The sequence below is a fragment of the Ovis aries genome, chromosome 3 (genome assembly GCF_016772045.2).
Source record: "Ovis aries strain OAR_USU_Benz2616 breed Rambouillet chromosome 3, ARS-UI_Ramb_v3.0, whole genome shotgun sequence".
Lineage (NCBI taxonomy): Eukaryota > Metazoa > Chordata > Mammalia > Artiodactyla > Bovidae > Ovis > Ovis aries.
Window position 1 is genome coordinate 46,137,698 of NC_056056.1, and position 21,694 is coordinate 46,159,391.

General features: G+C 38.8%; 1 protein-coding gene across 5 annotated transcripts in view; it reads right to left on the reverse strand.

The window, feature by feature from the left end:
• Positions 1-21,694, reverse strand: part of COMMD1 (copper metabolism domain containing 1) — a 188,071-nt gene that overhangs the window by 51,763 nt on the left and 114,614 nt on the right. Inside the window, exon 3 of one of the 5 annotated variants that reach the window (XM_012168684.5) lies at positions 4,530-4,581. The exons of the other annotated variants lie outside the window; for them this stretch is intronic. Coding sequence (XP_012024074.1) covers positions 4,530-4,581 — 52 coding nt within the window. The remainder of the gene's footprint in view (positions 1-4,529; positions 4,582-21,694) is intronic. 5 annotated transcript variants of the gene reach the window in all.

Here is a 21,694-nt window from a genome sequence, read left to right on the forward strand (position 1 = left end):
TAGCATAAATGAGAGTCTTCTAAAGAGTGAACTCAGTTGAGTGGATCAGCTAAGTCGTTGGCATATTCACAGAATGCTGATACTTGCTCTGAAGCCTAATCATGCTCATGACAGAGTAGATGAGCTTACTGAACCATTTACATGCTTCAATGAACATATGGCTTTAAAAACCTTTGAACTATCTAAAGCATTGCTTTCAACCAATTCTGGGAGGCCCAAAAATAACCAATTGTGATATAACTATAGAAGACTTAAAAATCCATTCCAAAAAGAGTCACATCTGAGAAAATCAGTAAAAGAATCAACAGCATAACAGGGTTAAATAACCAATGGTTTCAGTTCAGTTCAGTCGCTGTCATGTCCAACTCTTTGTGACCCCATGGACTGTAGCACACCAGGCCTCCCTGTCCATCACCAATTCCCAGAGTTTACCCAAACTCACATCCATTGAGTCAGTGATGCCATCCAACCATCTCATCCTCTGTCATCCCTTTCTCCTGCCCTCAATCTTTCCCAGCATCAGGGTCTTTTCAAATGAGTCAGCTCTTCACATGAGGTGGCCAAAGTATTGGAGTTTCAGCTTTAACATCAGTCCTTCCAGTGAACACCCAGGAGTGATCTCCTTTAGAATGGACTGGTTGGATCTCCTTGCAGTCCAAGGGACTCTCAAGAGTCTTCTCCAACACCACAGTTCAAAAGCATCAATTCTTCAGCACTCAGCTTTCTTTACCATCCAACTCTCACATCCATACATGATCACTGGAAAAACCATAGCCTTGACTAGACGGACATTTATTGACAAAGTAATGTCTCTGCTTTTTAGTAGGCTGTCTAGGGTGGTCATAACTTTCCTTCCAAGGAGTAAGCATCTTTTAATTTCATGACTGCAGTGATTTTGGAGCCCCAAAAAAGAAAGTCAGCAACTGCTTCCACTGTTTCCCCATCTATTTGCCATGAAGTGATGGGACCAGATGCCATGATCTTAGTTTTCTGAATGTTGAGATTTAAGCCAACTTTTTCACTCTCCTCTTTCACTTTCATCAAGAGGCTCTTTAGTTCTTCACTTTCTGCCATAAGGGTGGTGTCATCTGCATATCTGAGATTATTGATATTTCTCCCGGCAATCTTGATTCCAGCCTGTGCTTCCTCCAGCCCAACGTTTCTCACCATGTACTCTGTGTATAAGTTAAATAAGCAGGGTGACAATTTACAGCCTTCACGTGCTCCTTTTCCTATTTGGAACCAGTTTGTTGTTCCATGTCCAGTTCTAACTGTTGCTTCCTGACCTGCATACAGCTTTCTCAAGAGGCAGGTCAGGTGGTCTGGTATTCCCATCTCTTTCAGAATTTTCCACAGTTTATTGTGATCCACACAGTCAAAGGCTTTGGCATAGTCAATAAAGCAGAAATAGATGCTTTTCTGGAAATCTCTTGTTTTTAGATGATCCAGCAGATGTTGGCAATTTGATCTCGGGTTTCTCTGCCTTTTCTAAAACCAGCTTGAACATCTGGAAGTTCATGATTCACGTGTTGCTGAAGCCTGGCTTGGAGAATTTTGAGCATTATTTTGCTAGCATGTGCTGCTGCTGCTGCTGCTAAGTTGCTTCAGTTGTGTCCGACTCTGTGCGACCCCAGAGACGGCACCCAGCAGGCTCCCCCATCCCTGGGATCTCCAGGCAAGAACACTGGAGTGGGTTGCCATTTCCTTCTCCAATGCATGAAGGTGAAAAGTGAAAATGAAGTTGCTCAGTCGTGTCTGACTCTTAGCGACCCCACGGACTGCAGCTTACCAGGCTCCTCCATCCATGGGGTTTTCCAGGCAAGAGTACTGGAGTGGGCTGCCATTGCCTTCTCTTGCTAGCGTGTGAGATGAGGACAACTGTGTACTAGTTTGAGCATTCTCTGGCATTGCCTTTCTTTGGACTTGGAATGCAAACTGACCTTTTCCGGTCCTGTGGCCATTGCTGAGTTTTCCAAATTTGCTGGCATATTGAGTGTACCACTTTCACAGCATCATCTTTTAGGACTGGAAATAGGTCAACTGGAATTCCATCACCTCCACTAGCTTTGTTCGTAGTGATGCTTTCTAAGGCCCACTTGACTTCACATTCCAGGATGTCTGGCTCTAGATGAGTGATCACACCATCATGATTATCTGGGTCGTGAAGATCTTTTTTGTACAGTTCTGTGTATTCTTGCCACCTCTTCTTAATATCTTCTGCTTCTGTTAGGTCCATACCATTCTGTCCTTTATTGAGCTCATCTTTGCATGAAAGTTCCCTTGGTATCTGTAATTTTCTTGAAGAGATCTCTAGTTTTTCCCATTCTATTATTTTCCTCTATTTCTTTGCACTGATCACTGAGGAAGGCTTTCTTATCTCTCCGTGCTATTCTCTGGAACTCTGCATTCAGATGCTTGTATCTTTCCTTTTCTCTTTGCTTTTCGCTTCTCTTCTTTTCACTACTATTTGTAAGGCCTCCTCAGACAGCCATTTTGCTTTTTCACATTTCTTTTTCTTGGAGATGGTCTTGCTCCCCATCTCTTGTACAACGTCATGAACCTTCATCCACAGTTCATCAGGCACTCTGTCTATCACATCTAGATCTATCAGATGTCTGTCAGTCCCTTAAATCTACTTCTCACTTCCACTATATAATCATAAGGTGATTTAGGTCATACCTCAATGTTCTAGTGGTTTTCCCTACTTTCTTCAATTTCAGTCTGAATTTGGCAACAAGGAGTTCATGATCTGAGTCACAGTCAGCTAGCTCCCAGTCTTGATTTTGCTGACTATATAGAGCTTCTCCATCTTGGGCTGCAAAGAATATAATCAGTCTGATTTTGGTGTTGGCCATCTGGTGATATCCATATGTAAAGTCTTCTCCTGTGTTGTTGGAAGAGGGTGTTTGCTATGACCAGTGCATTCTTGGCAAAACTTTGCCCTGCTTCATTCTGTACTCCAAGGCCAAATTTGCCTGTTACTCCAGGTGTTTCTTGACTTCCTACTTTTGCATTCCAGTCTCCTATAATGAAAAGGACATCTTTTGGGGGTGTTAGTTCTAAAAGGTCTTGTATGTCTTCATACAAGAGGAGCCTGGTAGGCTGCAGTCCATGGGGTCGCTGAGGGTTGGACACGACTTCACTTTAACGCATTGGAGAAGGAAATGGTAACCCACTCCAATGTTCTTGCCTGGAGAATCCCAGGGCCGGGGGAGCCTGGTGGGCTACCATCTATGGGGTCACACAGAGTTGGACACGACTGAAGTGACTTAGCAGTAGCAGTAGCAGTTCTAAAAGGTCTTGTATGTCTTCATAGAACCATTAAAATTCAGCTTCTTCAGCATTACTGGATGGGGCACAGGCTTGGATCACCGTGATATTGAATGGCTTCCCTTGGAAACAGAGATCATTCTGTTGTTTTTGAGACTGCATCCAAGTACTGCATTTTGGATTCTTTTGGTTTACATCACATAATCACTCTCATAAATCTGCCAACTTTAAAAAGACAGGAATTCCCTGATGACCCAGATGATTGGGACACATTGCTTTCACTGCCATGGGCCTGGGCTCAATCCCTGGTTTGAGAACTAAGATCCCATGTGCCATGCAGGCAAAAACACAAAAATTATCAAGAGATTTGAAAGATCAAAGATGAGCAAAAATAGTTTGTTATAAATCACTTAGATTGACAGTTATACAATATGAAAATATGGTAAACTTTTTAGCACAGCAATAAAAGTTCTTTCAGCTCTATAAAATGACTATATATTTTTTTTAAATTGGTTACACTACAAATTATGTGCTGCAGTCCATGGGTCACAAAGAGTCAGACACGACTTAGCAACTGAACAAATTATGAGTTGAGTTAAAGAAATAAATAGTTCACTGAAACTTCAGAGACCTAAGACGGCTTAAAAAAATAGACTTTTATGATAACCAAAAAGTCCAGTGTATAAGTTAATTACTTGTCAATCTAGAATAGAAGCCTTCATGAGACAAATCGAGCCTAACTAAGGCAAGCAGATAATAAGACAAGCTGCATCAAAAGCATAGAGCAAAGGGTAATTTTCTCTAATAACCTGTAAAATTTCTTTACAACCTTCATTAGCGGTAAATAATATAAGACGGTTCCAGAATTAATGACGTTTCAATTCATGATTTTTCAACCTTACAGTGGTGAGAAAGAGATCCTCATTCAACAGAAACTGTCCTTTGAATTTTGATTTTTCCTGGGATGAGGCAGAGACCCATAGTTTCCAGTCAGCCACACAATCACAAGCGTAGACAATCTATACATTCACAATCATTCTGTACCCAGAAAACTATTGTTTTTCACCTTCAGAATAGCATTCAATAAATTACTGATAGTCCACATTTTATTATAAAATAGGTTTTTTGTTAGATGATTTTGCCCACCTATAGACTAACATGGCTGTTTTGAGCACTTCTAATACAGGCTAGTCTAAGCTATGATGATAGGTAAGTTAGGTCCATTAAATGATTTTTGACTTATGATATTTTCAACTTACAATGGGCTATGAAAGTTATCAGGTCACAATCCCATCGTAAGTCAAGGAAGATCTGTAAGTGGAAAATAAGATTCACCATCACATATATTCAACTCACTCACAGGTTTTCAGTACCTGCATATCAACGTACACCTGTGTTTTAATCTTACATTTATCACTGAGCTTCCAATTATAAGGAAGAAATGTTAGTTCCTTAAGAAAAAAACTGTTCAATTTCAAATAGTAATGGCATGTTCCTTTTCTACGTAAAGTTTCAGAATATTGCTTATGCATTATCCAAGGAAAAAGAAAATCATATTTAAAGGGACAGACTTTTCTCAGCTTTGTTCTTCCCAATGATAAGAAATATATTTTTAACTGCCACATGACATAAGTCAGCTTACGAAATGAAGTCTTTACAGTAAGGCATGTGATTCTTTATCCCTCTCAGCAGATCTCTTCCTAACTGATAAATTCTTTCCTAAATTATCCAAAGCTGAACAATAAAATGCAGTAGTAGAGAGGACAAAGAAAATGAGAAAAAAAGGGGGGGGACTTTTTTTCTTCTTTCTTTCAGCAAAAGCAGATATAGAATTTTATAATGCATACATTATAGTTAAGCATACATATATTAAACCCCTAGAAGGCAATGGCACCCCACTCCAATACTCTTGCCTGGAAAATCCCATGGGTGGAGGAGCCTGGTAGGCTGCAGTCCATGGGGTCGCTCAGAGTCAGACACAACTGAGCGACTTCACTTTCTCTTTTCACCTTCATGCATTGGAGAAGGAAATGGCAACCCACTCCAGTGTTCTTGCCTGGAGAATCCCAGGGACGGGGGAGCCTGGTGGGCTGCCGTCTATGGGGTCGCACAGAGTCGGGCACAACTGAAGCGACTCAGCAAAGATAAAATAATGGAAAGAAAATACACAAAATACGAGTAACCTTATTGGGATGGTAGAGATTAGTACTAGAGATTTCCCACTTTTTAAATGTTTTTCAAATGTTCTCCAACATTAGTTTCATCACTATTATAACCAGAAAGTAAAACTAAAATTGTTAACAGCATAAAAAGCCTTTTAATCTTCTTCTGTTTGGCTGAAGAATGGTGATACTTCAGGCATTCTTATTTTGTGCTATGATCTAATGCTTCACCTAGCCTTCCCACCCAGAAGTTTGACAGAAATGCAGATATAATGAGCCTACATCTTAGTAAGATTTCTAGCTGCACATTAAGCTAGTTCTAGACTATTCATCTAGAAATAAACACCTATGTTGGTTCCTATCTAAGCCCTCCCTATCTGTTAATCTATAATGATCATTTTTTGGGACTTACCTATTAGATACAGTCATGGAATTCAATAAATTTTGATAGTCAGAGATAATAAAAGAAATATATTAATCATACCCCTACAGTCTGGGTAATCTTTTAAAAGAAAGCATAGTTCCCAACTTTAAACCCAAGCCATCATCCCCTATCACTTTAACCACATCCACTGAAATGAACCAAAAGCAGACACGAGTACATCAAAGAGTCTTTAAATAAAATCTGAGGAAACACTAGAACCTTCGGGCGATACGATGCTGCAATACTGAAATGCCTGTCCTGACTCTTATGGCAACTTTGTTCAGTCACTTTGAAATGTCCATCTAGGGCACGGTTTCTCAGTCTTGACACTGTTGACAGTTTGGGCTGAATAACTGTTGTGGAGACTGCTCTGTGTATTGGAGGATATTTAACAGCATCCCTGGCCTCTATGTACTAAATATCAGTATTATCTTCCCAGCTGGAACAAGCGAAATTGTTTCCTGACACTGCCAGATGAATTCTGTGGGCAACCTTTCCTCACAAGCCCCCAGTGAGAAGCACTGGTTGAGGAAGAGAGCAATCATCAGTAACGGTCCTGTCAATGTAGGTCAGTGATCTTATCTGGGATTTTCATAAAAAGACATTGAAGAGTATAGCCGGGTTCATAATTATAAGCACATTTGTGAAATTTGTTTTGAAAGCTCTATAAGAGCAAGGTCAAGGTCTTTTTTTTTCCCCTGGGTACTGTATTTACAGCAGTTTCTGGCCCATGATCATGTGTGGCAATGTCTGTTAAATGAGCTAAATTATATAGATATTCTACCCATAGTATTGGGAAGTCAGTTATTATTCAATTTTCAGGATAAACTATCATGACTTCTACGTGTATTATCATTTCTTAAATGTATTTCTCCTATCCATTTTAACTAAAAAATCTACTAGTTAAATCAAATCTAAAAATTAATTATTAAGACCTTTGATGTAACCACGATATCTGAACCAATTACCTGTACATTATAGAACACAGGTGACAGCAAAGGGAAGTAGGAAAATTAACATAAGAAAGTAAACTTCACCAGGAATCTATGCTGAACATCTAGCAATTCAGGGCACTCCTGCTAGAGATGATGGAAGAAATTTAGGTGTTGTCACTTTTCTGTCCAGATTGCTGTTTCTTCACTTGGCTTATTGTTCGTAATTCAGCTAAGGACTCATTCTCTAAGTATTCTCCAAATAACATAGGCAAGTAGTTTTTAAACTTTTTTTTTTTTTTGGAGCCACAGACTCACTTTCAAAATCTGATGAAATGATAATTATAAATCAATTGAGAAAGGGAGGAATCTGATAAAAACTAGACACTCTTCCTAGAAAAATACACTCACATGACCAACTTTACTATATAATGTGAGGGTGTTTGTAAATTGCCTAAAATCTACTGATGACAACGGTTTCTCTCATTCCTATAAGATTATTGCTGCTGCTGCTAAGTCGCTTCAGTCGTGTCCGACTCTGTGTGATGCCATAGACGGCAGCCCACCAGGCTCCTCTGTCCCCGGGATTCTCCAGGCAAGAATACTGGCGTGGGTTGGACTTCCTTCTCCAATGCACGCATGCATACTAAGTCGCTTCAGTCATGTTCGACTCTCTGTGATCCTATGGACAGCAGCCCATTACGCTCCTCTGTCCACGGGATTCTTCAGGCAAGAATACTGGAGTGGGTTGCCATTTCCTTCTCCCACAGACTAGTAGTATTTAGTAATTTGGCAATTTAAGTAAGTGGTGAAACAGTTTCTCATCTACGTCAACTTAAATGATGTAGCTTCTAGTCTGTCAGTAGGACAGCTGGTATAGTGATTCTGATAATCTAAAACAGAATCTGTGGGAAAAGTGCTTATGAACTAAAAAGTACTAACAACACACAGCCTTAGCTTATGTTCTTCATTTTTGTCTCCCCAACCAGATTATAAAGAACTTGAGAGTAGTGACTATATATTTTAACTCTCCTGAAGACTTTTTGGTGTCCAGTAAGCCTCACCTAGAGCCAGATATCCTGGAATGTGAAGTCAAGCGGGCCTTAGAAAGCATCACTACAAACAAAGCTAGTGGAGGGGATGGAATTCCAGTTGAGTTGTTTCAAATCCTGAAAGATGATGCTGTGAAAGTGCTGCACTCAACATGCCAGCAAATTTAGAAAACTCAGCAGTGGCCACAGGACTGGAAAAGGTCAGTTTGCATTCCAGTCCCAAAGAAACGCAATGCCAAAGAATGCTCAAACTATTACACAATTGCATTCATCTCACACGCTAGTAAAGTAATGCCTAAAATTCTTCAAGCCAGGCTTCAGCAATACGTGAACCATGAACTTCCAGATGTTCAAGCTGGTTTTAGAAAAGGAACCAGAGATCAAACTGCCAACATCTGCTGGATCATTGAAAAATAAGAGCGTTCCAGAAAAACATCTATTTTTCCTTTACTGACTATGCCAAAACCTTTGACTGTGTGGATCACAATTAACTGTAGAAAATTCTGAAAGAGATGGAAATACAGACCACCTGACCTGCCTCTTGAGAAACCTATGTGCAGGTCAGGAAGCAACAGTTAGAACTGGACATGGAACAACAGACTGGTTCCAAATAGGAAAAGGAGTACGTCAAGGCTGTATATTGTCATCCTGCTTATTTAACTTACATGCGGATTACATCACGAGAAATGTTGGGCTGGAGGAAGCACAAGCTGGAATCAAGATTGCCAGGAGAAACATCAATAACCTCAGATATACAGATGATACCACCCTTACTGCAGAAAGTAAAGAAGAACTAAAGAGCCTCTTGATGAAAGTGAAGGAGGAGAGTGAAAAAGTCGGCTTAAAGCTCAACATTCAGAAAACCAAGATTATGGCATCTGGTCCCATTACTTCATGGCAAATAGATGGGGAAACAGTGGAAAGAGTGGCTGACTTTATTTTTTAGGGCTCCAAAATCACTGCAGATGATGATTGCAGCCATGAAATTAAAAGACGCTTACTCCTTGGAAGGAAAGTTATGACCAACCAAGACAGCATATTAAAAAGCAGAGACATTATTTTGTCAATAAATGTCCATCTATGGTTTTTCCAGTGGTCATGTATGGATGTGAGAGTTGAACTGTGAAGAAAGCTGAGTGCCGAAGAATTGATGCTTTTAAACTGTGGTGTTGGAGAAGACTCTTGAGAGTCCCTTGGACTGCAAGGAGATCCAACCAGTCCATCCTAAAGGAGATCAGTCCTAGGTGTTCACTGGAAGGACTGATGTTAAAGCTGAAACTCCAATACTTTGGCCACCTGATGCGAAGAGCTGACTGATTTGAAAAGACACTGATGCTGGGAAAGATTGAGACCAGGAGGAGAAGGGGATGACAGAGGATGAGATGTTTGGATGGCATCACTGACTCAATGGACATGGGTTTGGGTGGACTCCGGGAGTTGGTGATGAACAAGGAGGCCTGGCATGCTGCGGTTCACGGGGTCACAAAGAGCCGGACATGACTGAGCGACTGAACTGAACTGAACTGAAGACTGAATGAACATTTCTTAACGTCTATCTCAAGCAAGAAACTCTGGCTTATTTCCAGAGTTCAGGGAGGTGGTGGGAGTAACCACCTCTAATCTGCACTCAGAGATAATACAGCAAGACCAAACACTTTATTAGCTTCACAAGATTATCACTTGACTAGTCCTATCTTTGTAAGTCATGTATTAGTTCACCTACCACCTATTCCAGTACTATGGCTACACAGAGAAGTAAACATTGGAAAAAATGAAGACTTTGTAAATTATGAATTGGAGAGAGAGAAAAAAAAAGAAATCCATCAAGTTTCTCTCCTCAAAACTAGCATCTGCTACATTCTTCGAATCAAGTTGTCAAGACTCAGTGCAAAGAAAATGAACTGTTTGGAGGATCAAGCCAATAAGTCTAAGCTCTTCTCTTTGCTTCAGTTCAGTTCAGTCGCTCAGTCGTGTCCGACTCTTTGCGACCCCATGAATCGCAGCACGCCAGGCCTCCCTGTCCATCATCACCATCTCCCGGAGTTCACTCAGACTCATATCCATCGAGTCAGTGATGCCATCCAGCCATCTCATCCTCGGTCGTCCCCTTCTCCTCCTGCCCCCAATCCCTCCCAGCATCAGAGTCTTTTCCAATGAGTCAACTCTTCACATGAGGTGGCCAAAGTAATGTTCCATGGTGAGTTCTATACTAATTTTATTTTTCTGGCAAAAAATTATAGCATATAATGAATACCATATGGACAACAAATTCCAGCTCTGTTAAAATCCAAAGGGCTCTGGATAAATCCTATCTTTTTTTTTGGAGTCCAACTCAAAAGTTACCTTTTCATGAACTCTTTTCCTTTGACTTTGAGTTGTCTAGCATTTTTGTCCACAGTCTTTCAGATCATATTATCATATATTTTACTGGTCAGAACTGCATACATAAGCGCCTGTCTTATCTCCTTACCCAGATCAAATTCTGTATAGCATATCTATGTAGCACAGATTTAGCTACACATTTAGTACCTTCTAAAGGAGCGCTGAAATAAAACAAAGTTATATGACTTATCCAGGACTCATTTTCTTCTTCCATAAAAACAATACTAATACTTCCAGATCCCCAAATGACTGTATCATCGATCAAATTAATGTGAATGTCGTGACAGAAGACTTCTAATAGTTCATACAGGAAGAAAATAGGTCATTCTTCACATGGTCAGAAGCCCATTCCTTGGAGATCCTATACTCAAATGAGCAGAAGCCAATTCTCACCAGACTTTCTTTGATAGGAGAAGGAGCAGAACCCTGATTCCTAAAGTCCTGTTCTGTTACTTCTTTCTGCTTTTCTTTGAAACTGACTACTAGTCTACAATGCCTGGTTCACCCTTTGAGAAAAAGAATATAAAAAAAGAATAATTCTATTAAATAATTCTGTTTAGTAGTCCTATTAAATCTACTTTGTAAAGACGCCAAGAAGATGAATAAGACACTTATATAGAACCAGGAAAGGCACTATACAAATAAACTATAGCAAACAGCTACTTTAACATTTATAAATTCTATATGGCACCCCACTCCAGTACTCTTGCCTGGAAAATCCCATGGATGGAGGAGCCTGGCGTGCTGCGATTCATGGGGTCGCTAAGAGTCGGACACAACTGAGTGACTTCACTTTCACTTTTCACTTTCATGCACTGGAGAAGGAAATGGCAACCTACTCCAGTATTCTTGCCTAGAGAATCCCAGGGATGGGGGAGCCTGGTGGTTGCCGTCTCTGGGGTCTCGCAGAGTCGGACACGACTGAAGCGACTTAGCAGCAGCAGCATCATGCCTACTGAAGCGACTTAGCAGCAGCAGCATCATGCCTAATTAACAATTTAAATTGATACGTTTTAAAAAATAAGGCCAATATAGAAATCACTTAAAAGCATCAAAGTAGGATGAGATTAGTAAAAAACAAAAGCAAGAGATGAACCAGAAAGTAGATTAGAAGGCCATCAGAAATAAGGTAAATGTCTCTACCTTCAAAATGACATCCCACTTCAACCAAATGTTACAAAAACTAACTGGACATACTACAAGTTTGTTACATAATTCACAAATTCAAGAAAACCTGCAAATTAAAATCTAGTCTCGTAAAAAAAAAAAAAATCTAGTCTCGTTAATCACAATGAAGGAAAAGAACAAACAAATGGATTACAAATCTGCTGCCAAAATTTGCAAAAATTTTGGAGTATAATTATTGGAATATAATCATATAATAATAATAATATAATCCAATTATATATTAATATAATCCAACACTTTGGCAACATGATATGAAGAACTGACTCATTGGAAAAGACCCTGATGCTAGGAAAGATGGAAGGCGGGAGAAAGGGACGACAGAGGATGAGATGGTTGGATGGCATCACCAACTCGAAGGACATGAGTTTGAGTAAGCTCCAAGAGTTGGTGATGGACGGGGAAGCCTGGTGTGCTGCAGTCCAAGGGGCTGCAAAGAGTTGGACATGACTGAGCAACTGAACTGAACTGAATAATATAATTGGAATTATATTATAAACTATAAAAAATAATAATATAATTATTCCCAAATTAGAGGGAAGCCAGAAAGCGAAAAGAACACCTGGAGGTTAGCAGTTGCTGCTGGAGGTTAGCAGTAGGAAGGCCATAAAACAGCAAAGAAAAAGTCTTTACTCCTTAAGGATCATGGGTTTCCTGTGGAAAATGTTCTGATGCTCCCATGGCCCCTAGAGAAACAAAAACACTTTACAAATGACATAACAAATATTCCTAAAGGCCACGAGTGATACAAAGCTATCATAAACAATAACACATTATTTAAAGCACAGTTTAAAGGGTTATTTCCCGTCCTTCAGGCTTTACCCACACACACTGTACACTCAAGTAGTTTCTATGATAAAAACCTATAAATCTATAATCCTTTTTTATAAATCAAACCAATGAATGCTCAGACAAAAATACTAAGCTGACATGAATATCCACGAAAAAATTTATATACAGCCCAATCAGAAAGCAGTAGAAGAATAAAAAACACATATCTCAAAAGCTCAGCACAATAAATTTAGAAACAAATGGCTAAGTATACTTGTAGTTATTTTAAAAAAGGTACCACCCACCTGTAAAATTATATAAGACCTCCGTTAAAACAGTTAATTTGCTCCACATTCACCCTTAATGTTCTGTCAGTCTTTACTTAGATAAGGTAGTGCAAAGATTTCAGAGGAGAGTTCCTAGTTTAGAAAACTAAAACACTGGGAATGAGTTGGGCAACTCCTCACCCAGCCTCTCATAACATGCGACTATTCATTTCCTCATTAATGCAATAAGTTTATATTTGGCATCACTATACCCTGCTTATTTAACTTATATGCAGAGTACATCATGAGAAATGCTGGGCTGGAAGAAGCACAAGCTGGAATCACGATTGCTGGGAGAAATATCAATAACCTCAGATATGCAGATGACATCACCCTTATGGCAGAAAGTGAAGAGGAACTCAGAAGCCTCTTGATGAAAGTGAAAGAGGAGAATGAAAAAGTTGGCTTAAAGCTCAACATTCAGAAAATGAAGATCATGGCATCCGGTCCCATCACTTCATGGGAAACAGATGGGGAAACAGTAGAAACAGTGTCAGACTTTATTTTTGGGGGCTCCAAAATCACAGCAGATGGTGATTGCAGCCATGAAATTAAAAGACGTTTACTCCTTGGAAGAAAAGTTATGACCAACCTAGATAGCATATTCAAAAGCAGAGACATTACTTTGCCAACAAAGGTCCATCTTGTCAAGGCTATGGTTTTTCCAGTGGTCATATACGGATATGAGAGTTGGACTGTGAAGAAAGCTGAGTGCCGAAGAATTGATGCTTTTGAAGTGTGGTGTTGGAGAAGACTCTTGAGACTCTCTTGGACTACAAGGAGATCCAACAGTCCATTCTAAAGGAGATCAGCCCTGGGATTTCTTTGGAGGGAATGATGCTAAAGCTGAAACTCCAGTACTTTGGCCACCTGAGAAGAGTTGACTCATTGGAAAAGACTCTGATGCTGGGAGGGATTAGGGGCAGGAGGAGAAGGGGATGACAGAGGATGAGATAGCTGGATGGCATCACTGACTTGATGGACGTGAGTCTGAGTGAACTCCAGGAGTTGGTGATGGACAGGGAGGCCTGGCGATTCATGGGGTCGCAAAGAGCCGGACACGACTGAGCGACTGAACTGAACTGCGATGAACTGATGCCTGGTACTATCATAAGTACCTGTGATTCAACAAGCAGTAAGAACAGGCTAATTCCTACTTGCATGGCCCTTAAAGTCTGGTGAGACAGTTAACCAAGCAACTACAACTAGGGTAAGGTATTATAACAAGGGAAAAGGAAGAGCTATGGACGGTATGTAATAGAGGGTAGTAACCGAGACAGGGAAGTCAAGGAAAAATCTGCATAATCAAGTTATATCCAAGACAAGAAGGATGAAAAGGAAATGGTTAGGTTAAAAACACATGAAAAGATGTTCAACATCACTCATTATCAGAGAAATGCAAATCAAAACCACAAATGAGGTACCATCTCATGCTGGTCAGATGGCTGCTATCAAAAAGTCTACAAACAATAAATGCTGGAGAGGTTGTGGAGAAAAGGTAACGCTCTTACACTGTTGGTGGGAATGCAAACTCGTACAGCCACTATGGAGAACAGTGTGGAGATTCCTTAAAAAACTGGAAACAGAACTCCCATACAACCTAGCAATCCCACTGCTGGGCATACACACTGAGGAAACCAGAACTGAAAGAGACACATGTACCCCAATGTTCATCGCAGCACTGTTCACAATAGCTAGGACATGAAAGCAACCTAGATATCTATCAGCACACAAATGGATAAGAAAGCTGTGGTACATACACACAATGGAAGATTACTCAGCTATTAAAAAGAATACATTTGAATCAGTTCTAATAAAGTGGATGAAACTGGAGTCTATTATACAGAGTGAACTATGTCAGAAAGAAAAACACCAATACAGTATACTAACGCATATATATGGAATTTAGAAAGATGGTAATGATGACCCTATATGCAAAACAGCAGAAGAGACACAGATGTAAAGAACAGTCTTTTGGACTCTGTGGGAGAAGGCGAGGATGGGATGATTTGAGAGAATAGCACTGAAACATGTATATTATCACATGTGAAATAGATCGCCACTCCAGGTTCGATGCATGAGACAGGATGCTCAGGGCCAGTGCACTGGGATGACCCTGAGGGAAGAGATGGGGAGGGAGGTGGGAAGGGGGTTCAGGATGGGGGACACATGTACACCCATGGCTGATTCATGTCAATGTATGGCAAAAACCACTACAATATTGTAAAGTAATTCGCCTCCAACTAAAATAAATAAATTAATTTTTTTTTAATGGTTAGGTCAAGTTTCTCAGGGTAGGCACCTAAGCCTTTTCCTTGCTATTCATATGAAGAATAGTATTCCTTCCCCTTCCCTCTTATACCAGTTTGCCATCTTTGTTTCAGTTTCATCCTGAATAGTTTGTATATGAGCAGGAAGTAGAACACCTATAGAAAAACCTATTCTGCTACTATTTCCAATCATTTGGTAGGTGGACTTAGTTGGACATAACTTCCAAAAGTAAAGTTCAAGTTAACTCAAATTTACCGTAAGGACAGAGCAAATAGAGACATACTTTCTGCATACGGGATACCACTAAATGACAACCAAGAAAAAATTTAAAACCTTTCCTTATGGTGTCGAAAACTGATTTGGTTCCATATATAGATGGATAGACAGACACACCTTTGTAGTGAGAGAGGAAAAAAAAAACAAACAAACAACGGAAAAGAAGCCATCTAACAAAGAACAGTTAACTGAAATAAAGCAGTTAACTCAAATCTGAGAATTTAAAAAGACACTTTAGGTCACCTAGCCCTCACAACTCAGTCGGTAAAGAATCTGCCTGCAATGCAGGAGACCTGGGTTCAATTCCTGGGTTGGGAAGATCCCCTGGAGAAGGAAATGGCAATCCACTCCAGTACTCTTGCCTGGAAAATCCCATGGACAGAGGAGCCTGGTGGGCTACAGTCCATGGGGTCGCAAGAGTCAGACACGACTTAGCAACTAAACCACCACAGCCATTATTAAGTAGACATCCTTAGTGAACATGACTGCTATTCTTGTTTAATCTCCAACTAGCAAAGGGCCAAAGTATAAGCTATTCTGTTTCCCTAAAGCTATACCCAGAATCACTGGCTCAGCTCCAAAGGCTACTTCCAAAGGCTCTGACTCATTGACAAATCTCAAAATGACAATAGGGCTTAGCCTATTTGAATAAAACAATGTGTATTTATTGGGTGAAAGATGGTAAACTCAGTGTTCCTTAATCCAAAGTTAGAGGATATCTGACAATCTTCTCAAGTGCCTAAATCTGCACAGAAAAATAGGTTTGAAGTATTCTTTGACCTTAAAAATATAATGAGGTATTTTAATTTCTTATAAATACCTTTGGAAGGTAAAAGCATTAACTGGCCTGATATCTTCATCAGAGGATTACTTTTACCAGTGGTACCATTACCTTAGTGCCAGCACATAAAACATATAAAAATAGCTCAATTATTACTCAATTTCTTTTTATTAAGAAAACAGATAGCAGAAAATACAAATCAACTTTACAAATGTAATCTATCAAGAAAAACTAGAAGTATTTTTCATTATGAACAAAAAAGAGATCCAAAGTTTTTGATCCAGAAAATAGAAATGGAGTTACTTAACCTAAAGTCATGAATTGAAGAAGTTTCAGGCTGAAGCATATCATGTTGGATGATGGCATCTATGACTAAATGGAATATTTAAAATATTTAAATGGAATACTCAGAATATTTAAAATATTGCATCCCCATATTAGTCATGAGTATCTGGAGGAAGAGCAAAGTGTCTGGTGGTGTGGACCTTAAAGATCCCCACAATCTCTTAGGAGTGGGGAGTACAGCAGTGTGAAGAGGAAAAGGGTGATCAGTGGTCAGGGGAAAATTCTATACTAAAGAACATAACACAAACAACAAAAAGAGGTGACAAGTGACAAGCCTCAGCAAGGCAAATCAATGTTGGTGATACATAATCCCAAGGATTCCAACCTTAACTTTCTTCCCGAAATATTTTAATTTAGTCTTGGATTTTCATTTTTAGGTATATCTAATTTCACCACGAAAAGTAAAAGTAAGGTAGGATTCACTTGACAAAAATTATTGTAAAGGGAAACTATACTCTAACTAAGAGAGAGATTTCATGAATAATTCTTCACTGAGAGACAGCATGGATAGGGAGAGAGTTTTACAGCAAGAGAGAATTGTGCTCAGTCCTCTAACCCTCCTACTTGAGTTGTATGACCTTGTGTATATCGTTCAACTAAACCTTTTTCCTCATTTATAACCCTTAAAATATTATTTTAAGAATTGGCACAGAAGAGGCACTCAACAAGTGGCTCTTGTTATAATTATTATGGAATTGCTAAATGTTTCTCAGGAATATTTTTGAGCAATAAAACTGCATGTTACAAGAACAATAAAACTGCATGTGCAAGGAAATCTCTGACCATTTAAAAATGCTTTAATTCCTATGGAATTCCTGGTTCCAAGGACTTTTTTTGTTCAGTAGAAAGATATAAAAAAGGAAAAAGAATATATCTTTTCAGATATTTTATTTTGTTAACTTTCAGAAGATAGGATATATTACACTTCTGGCATATCTCACATTTAAAACCCCATAGACAGATATATTTCTTTGTCAGACAGAACTCTGCTTTCCTCTGCATCCATATCAGCTGATAGAAACTGGCCAGCTGCGCTCAAAATTGTAACCTGGGCAATCCCACTCTGGTGGTATGATACAAGGAACAGGTTAATTCCACCAATATTTAAAATGCATATGCTGTTCAAGAGCTAAAAATCAGCCAGCACCATCTTACGTCACAATGTTATTCTCATTTCTCTATGAATCAAGTTAGCTACTCAACTCCTTACTGAGAGGCCATTCTGATACTCCATCAGGTAAAAGAGAAGAGGACAGGCTTGTTCTCTTTAGAGCTGGAATACAATTGATAAGCTTTTCTGAATAAGATTTTTTCTTCATGCATGCCCCTGTGATTTCACAAACTGTGGCATTTACAGGTTTGGGATGATTCCCTAAAGAAAACAAGCTTGTACTCTCTGCTTCAAGGACAGAAGAAAAGAAATGACACCCAACTCAACTAAGCAGGGTAACAGCATCAGTGTCATAAACGTGTTAACCCAATTTAGGCCCAATTTTCTGACCCTTCAAAAACTGAAAATTAATGCAAGCATCCTGGACTTGATTTTTCTTGGGAATGCAGGAACAGTTAAAATTTTCTCCAAGCGAAGCTTCATTTATCTACTTATGTTCTTAGAAACAGTGAAGTAAAATTAATACAACTTTTTAAAAATATACACACATATACACACATTTGTGTGTGTGTTTGCGTTTATAAAATCACTGTCTCCCACCAAAAACCATTGTAGGGACTTCTCTGGTAGTCTAGTGGTTAAGAACCTGCCTGCCAATGCATGGAACACGGGTTCAATCCCTGGTCCGGGAAGATCCCACAGGCCATGGAGCAACTAAGCCCGTAAACCACAACTACTGAGACTGTGCGCTCTAGAGCCTGTGCTTCACAAGAGAAGCCACTGCAATGAGAAGCCCGCACACTGCAAGAAAAGTAGCTCCCACTTGCGCAAAAAAAGCACAGGCACAGCAACAAAGACCCAGCACAGCTGGAAAGAAAGAAAAAGATCAAGTTTTAAGGAAGGCTGCCAACAAATCTTTAAAAATATATATATATATAGAAGAAGAAATGACAATGCCCTGGATCATAGAAAATTAGGGGAAATTTTTGTTATTATCATGATAAATTCTACAATAAAATTAAAAACCATTTTAGGCTTTTCAGTTGGTGGGAATTGTACCCATTAATAATAGTATCTTTATCACACTTTCTGATTCACCAGTCTTAAAAACCACTATTAGAAAACAACTTTAGACAGGATTAACGCCATTTTAATTTTTTAATCAAAAAAACTGAGAAAGACATGTTAAGTGACTTTCCTGACACTACCAAACTAGTTAATGGGATAGCCAGAACTGGTACCTAGATTTCCTAACTCCTAGGTCTTTCTAATAATCTGGTGGTCTCAAAGTTTAGCTCCGGAATTCTCTTTCAAGCTAAATATTTTGTGAAACTTCACTAATTCAACAGGTAAAACTGCAACTGCTCTGCCTGAAGTAGATATTGGGGCCTGAGCTCAGTATACCCATATTCCACTTCTCCTCCTCTGTGAGACTCTGAGGAGCTTCTGGAGATCAGGATGACTCAGAAAAAATATGGTTACTGTAAAACACCATCATCAGATGGTGACTCATTCCCTTTGGGAAATCCATAAAGTTAATCTAATCTAAATATGAACAAGACTAGTAAAATAACACTTTTCATAGTTACCATATTTTCAAAAATATATATTGATAGGAGTAAAAGTAAAAATTACATCTGATGTGTACTGTTCCACAGATAGTGGACAGGCAGAGCTTACTAACTGCTGAACTACGCCCATGGTACTGTGTGATGTAACAGGAAGGAAGGAGGAGTACTTCATTCTTTGGCAATACTGTCACCTCATTTACAATGCTGACACAGGCACACTAGTTAAGTCTTTTGTTTCCAAAGTTAAATATAGATATCTTCCTTCAAATACAATTTAAATAAAATCTTAAATGGAAGTTATCTTATAAGCTGTTCTAGTTAAATGAGGTGGACTGGGGTGGGGCACTGTCAAGAAGAGGCAGTCAACCTCTCCAAAGCTGCTGAAGCCTTTTGGAACACCAAAATGGAGGAACAGCAGGCCAAAGGAAAGGATTATTTCAAGATTTCTAAGCAGCTTCTGAACCGAGAATGGTGAACAGCATGCTGTTCTGAATTTGCTGATGGACCGACACCTGAAGCAGAAGCAGAGGCCACAATTGATTTTTAGGCATAAATAAACGTATTTGAGTGCAAACTACAGCATAAACTTCTTTTCCACACCCACCTGAGTAACCATCACATATTATGCTAACACTGTATACGTTTCTGCAAAAGGATTACTGTCAGAAGCACACACAAGGTTCATAAATCAAAGAAATATTATTTTTTCAAAATACCAGCATAAACCTTCCTGGGCTTGAACAACTGCCAACCAGCAGGTCAAGTTTATTAATAGCAAGGGCCAACTGAGAGCAAATCTCAAACTTAACTTACCTTTGAAAATAAACCTTAAATTTGGGAAAAAAACAGGATGAAGATGATTGATATTGTACATATAAAACCAATGAGTGACTGCATCTACAAAAAGCATGGAGAAAGTCAGAGCTGATCTCAAAGCTAAAATTACACAAAGTAAGAAAAGAAAATTAACCTTTGTATCAGCTCCAGAGAAGCCATTATCAGCTCTGCTCCTTTTTTTTTTTTAATTTTTTTTCCTTTTTTTAAAAAAATTTTTATTTTTACTTTATTTTACTTTACAATACTGTATTGGTTTTGCCATACATTGACATGAATCCACCATGGGTGTACATGAATGAGTTCCCAATCCTGAATCTCCCTCCCATCTGCTCCTTTCTTACCACTAAAAACATTATATCCAATGAACTAGCTATTGTACCTAAAAATATATAGTGAAATTGTAACACATGATCATTTAAAGACTATGTAGTCTTTTGAAGAGGACAGCAAACTGGAATGTGACTTTGTTTCCTTCTTGCCTGTGCTACAGACCACATATATGAGCTAAAGCAAATAATTTTTCTCTCAGCTTTTTCATTTGTTAAAAAGGAATTTTAACAGCTATACTACCTACCCACAATAGTGCTGTAATTATTTGATAAAATAATATACATCAAAGCATGATTTAAAATATTAAATACCATGTAACTTGTATATTACAAAATATACCTATCTTACCAGTTAAAGTAAATAGAAAGCTTAATATATCTTTGTTAACTATACTTGAAAAGAATCTATATTAATTTACCAGTATTGACTCAAGAAGAAAAATCTCTATACCTATATAGTGGGAAACCATCTTACCTTGATAATCACAGATTACAGACAGGCTCTGGTTCACTCTCAACATTACAGATACAGATCTGAGAATCTTTACCAAACAGCTGTCACAGTCAATAAAAACTTACCTCAAGGAGCAAATTTTCAGTTGAGCTTTGAGTTTTAACATAAAAATTATGTCTCATATGAGTGGGGAGATATTTTGCGTAAACATTTAAAGAAAGTACTAAAGAAGAAGTCTCTCTTTGAAAGAAAATACATCAGTACACAAAAATGATATGATTCACATAAATATATGGTGAACCCCTACTCCACTCTGTCCAAGGCCCTTTGTCACATAAGTTTGTTCTGTGGAGGCCTGGACCTACATGACTTTAACAAAATTTTTATCTAAATCAAATACTGAAATTTTGCTTTAAGCTTCCTGTTTGCTGGAAGAACTGAAAGAATTAAACATGTGAAATATTGCCTTAACAGAAGAGGCACCCAGTGATAGTTTCCGGTTATTTCATCATCAAAGATGCTGATGATAAAGCATGTGATTTGGGCCTCATGTGCTGTAAAGTATCACTTGGTTTTCTTGTTTAACATGTGATTAAACTGAAGCTCCAACAGTCTAGCATTCAAACACACAGGATCAGGCTTTTTTTTTAACCATTTCTCAAAGGTCAAAGACACTTCAGATGTTAGGTACATTGAGAAAACTTACCAGTAACCCATTAAACGTATGTGTGGTGATTGGCCATTAAACTACAATAGTTATGTATAAGGGCTGTGTTATCTGTGTATCTGAGGTTATTGATATTTCTCCCGGCAATCTTGATTCCAGCTTGTGTTTCACCAAGCCCAGCATTTTGCATGATGCACTCTGAATATAAGTTAAATAAGCAGGGTGACAATATACAACTTTGACGTACTCCTTTCTCAATTTGCAACCAGTCCATGGTTTCATGTCTGGTTCTAACTGTTGCTTCTTGACCTGCAGACAGGTTTCTGAGGAGACAGGTAAGGTAGTCTGGTATTTACATCTCTTGAATAAATTTTCCATACTTTATTGTGACTCACACAGTCAAAGGCTTCAGTGTAGTCAATGAAGTAGTACATGTTTTTCTGGAACTCTCTTGCTTTTTCGATGATCCAACGGATGTTGACAATTTGATCTCTGGTTCCTCTGGCTTTTCTAAATCCAGCTTGTACAACTGGAAGTTCTCAGTTCAC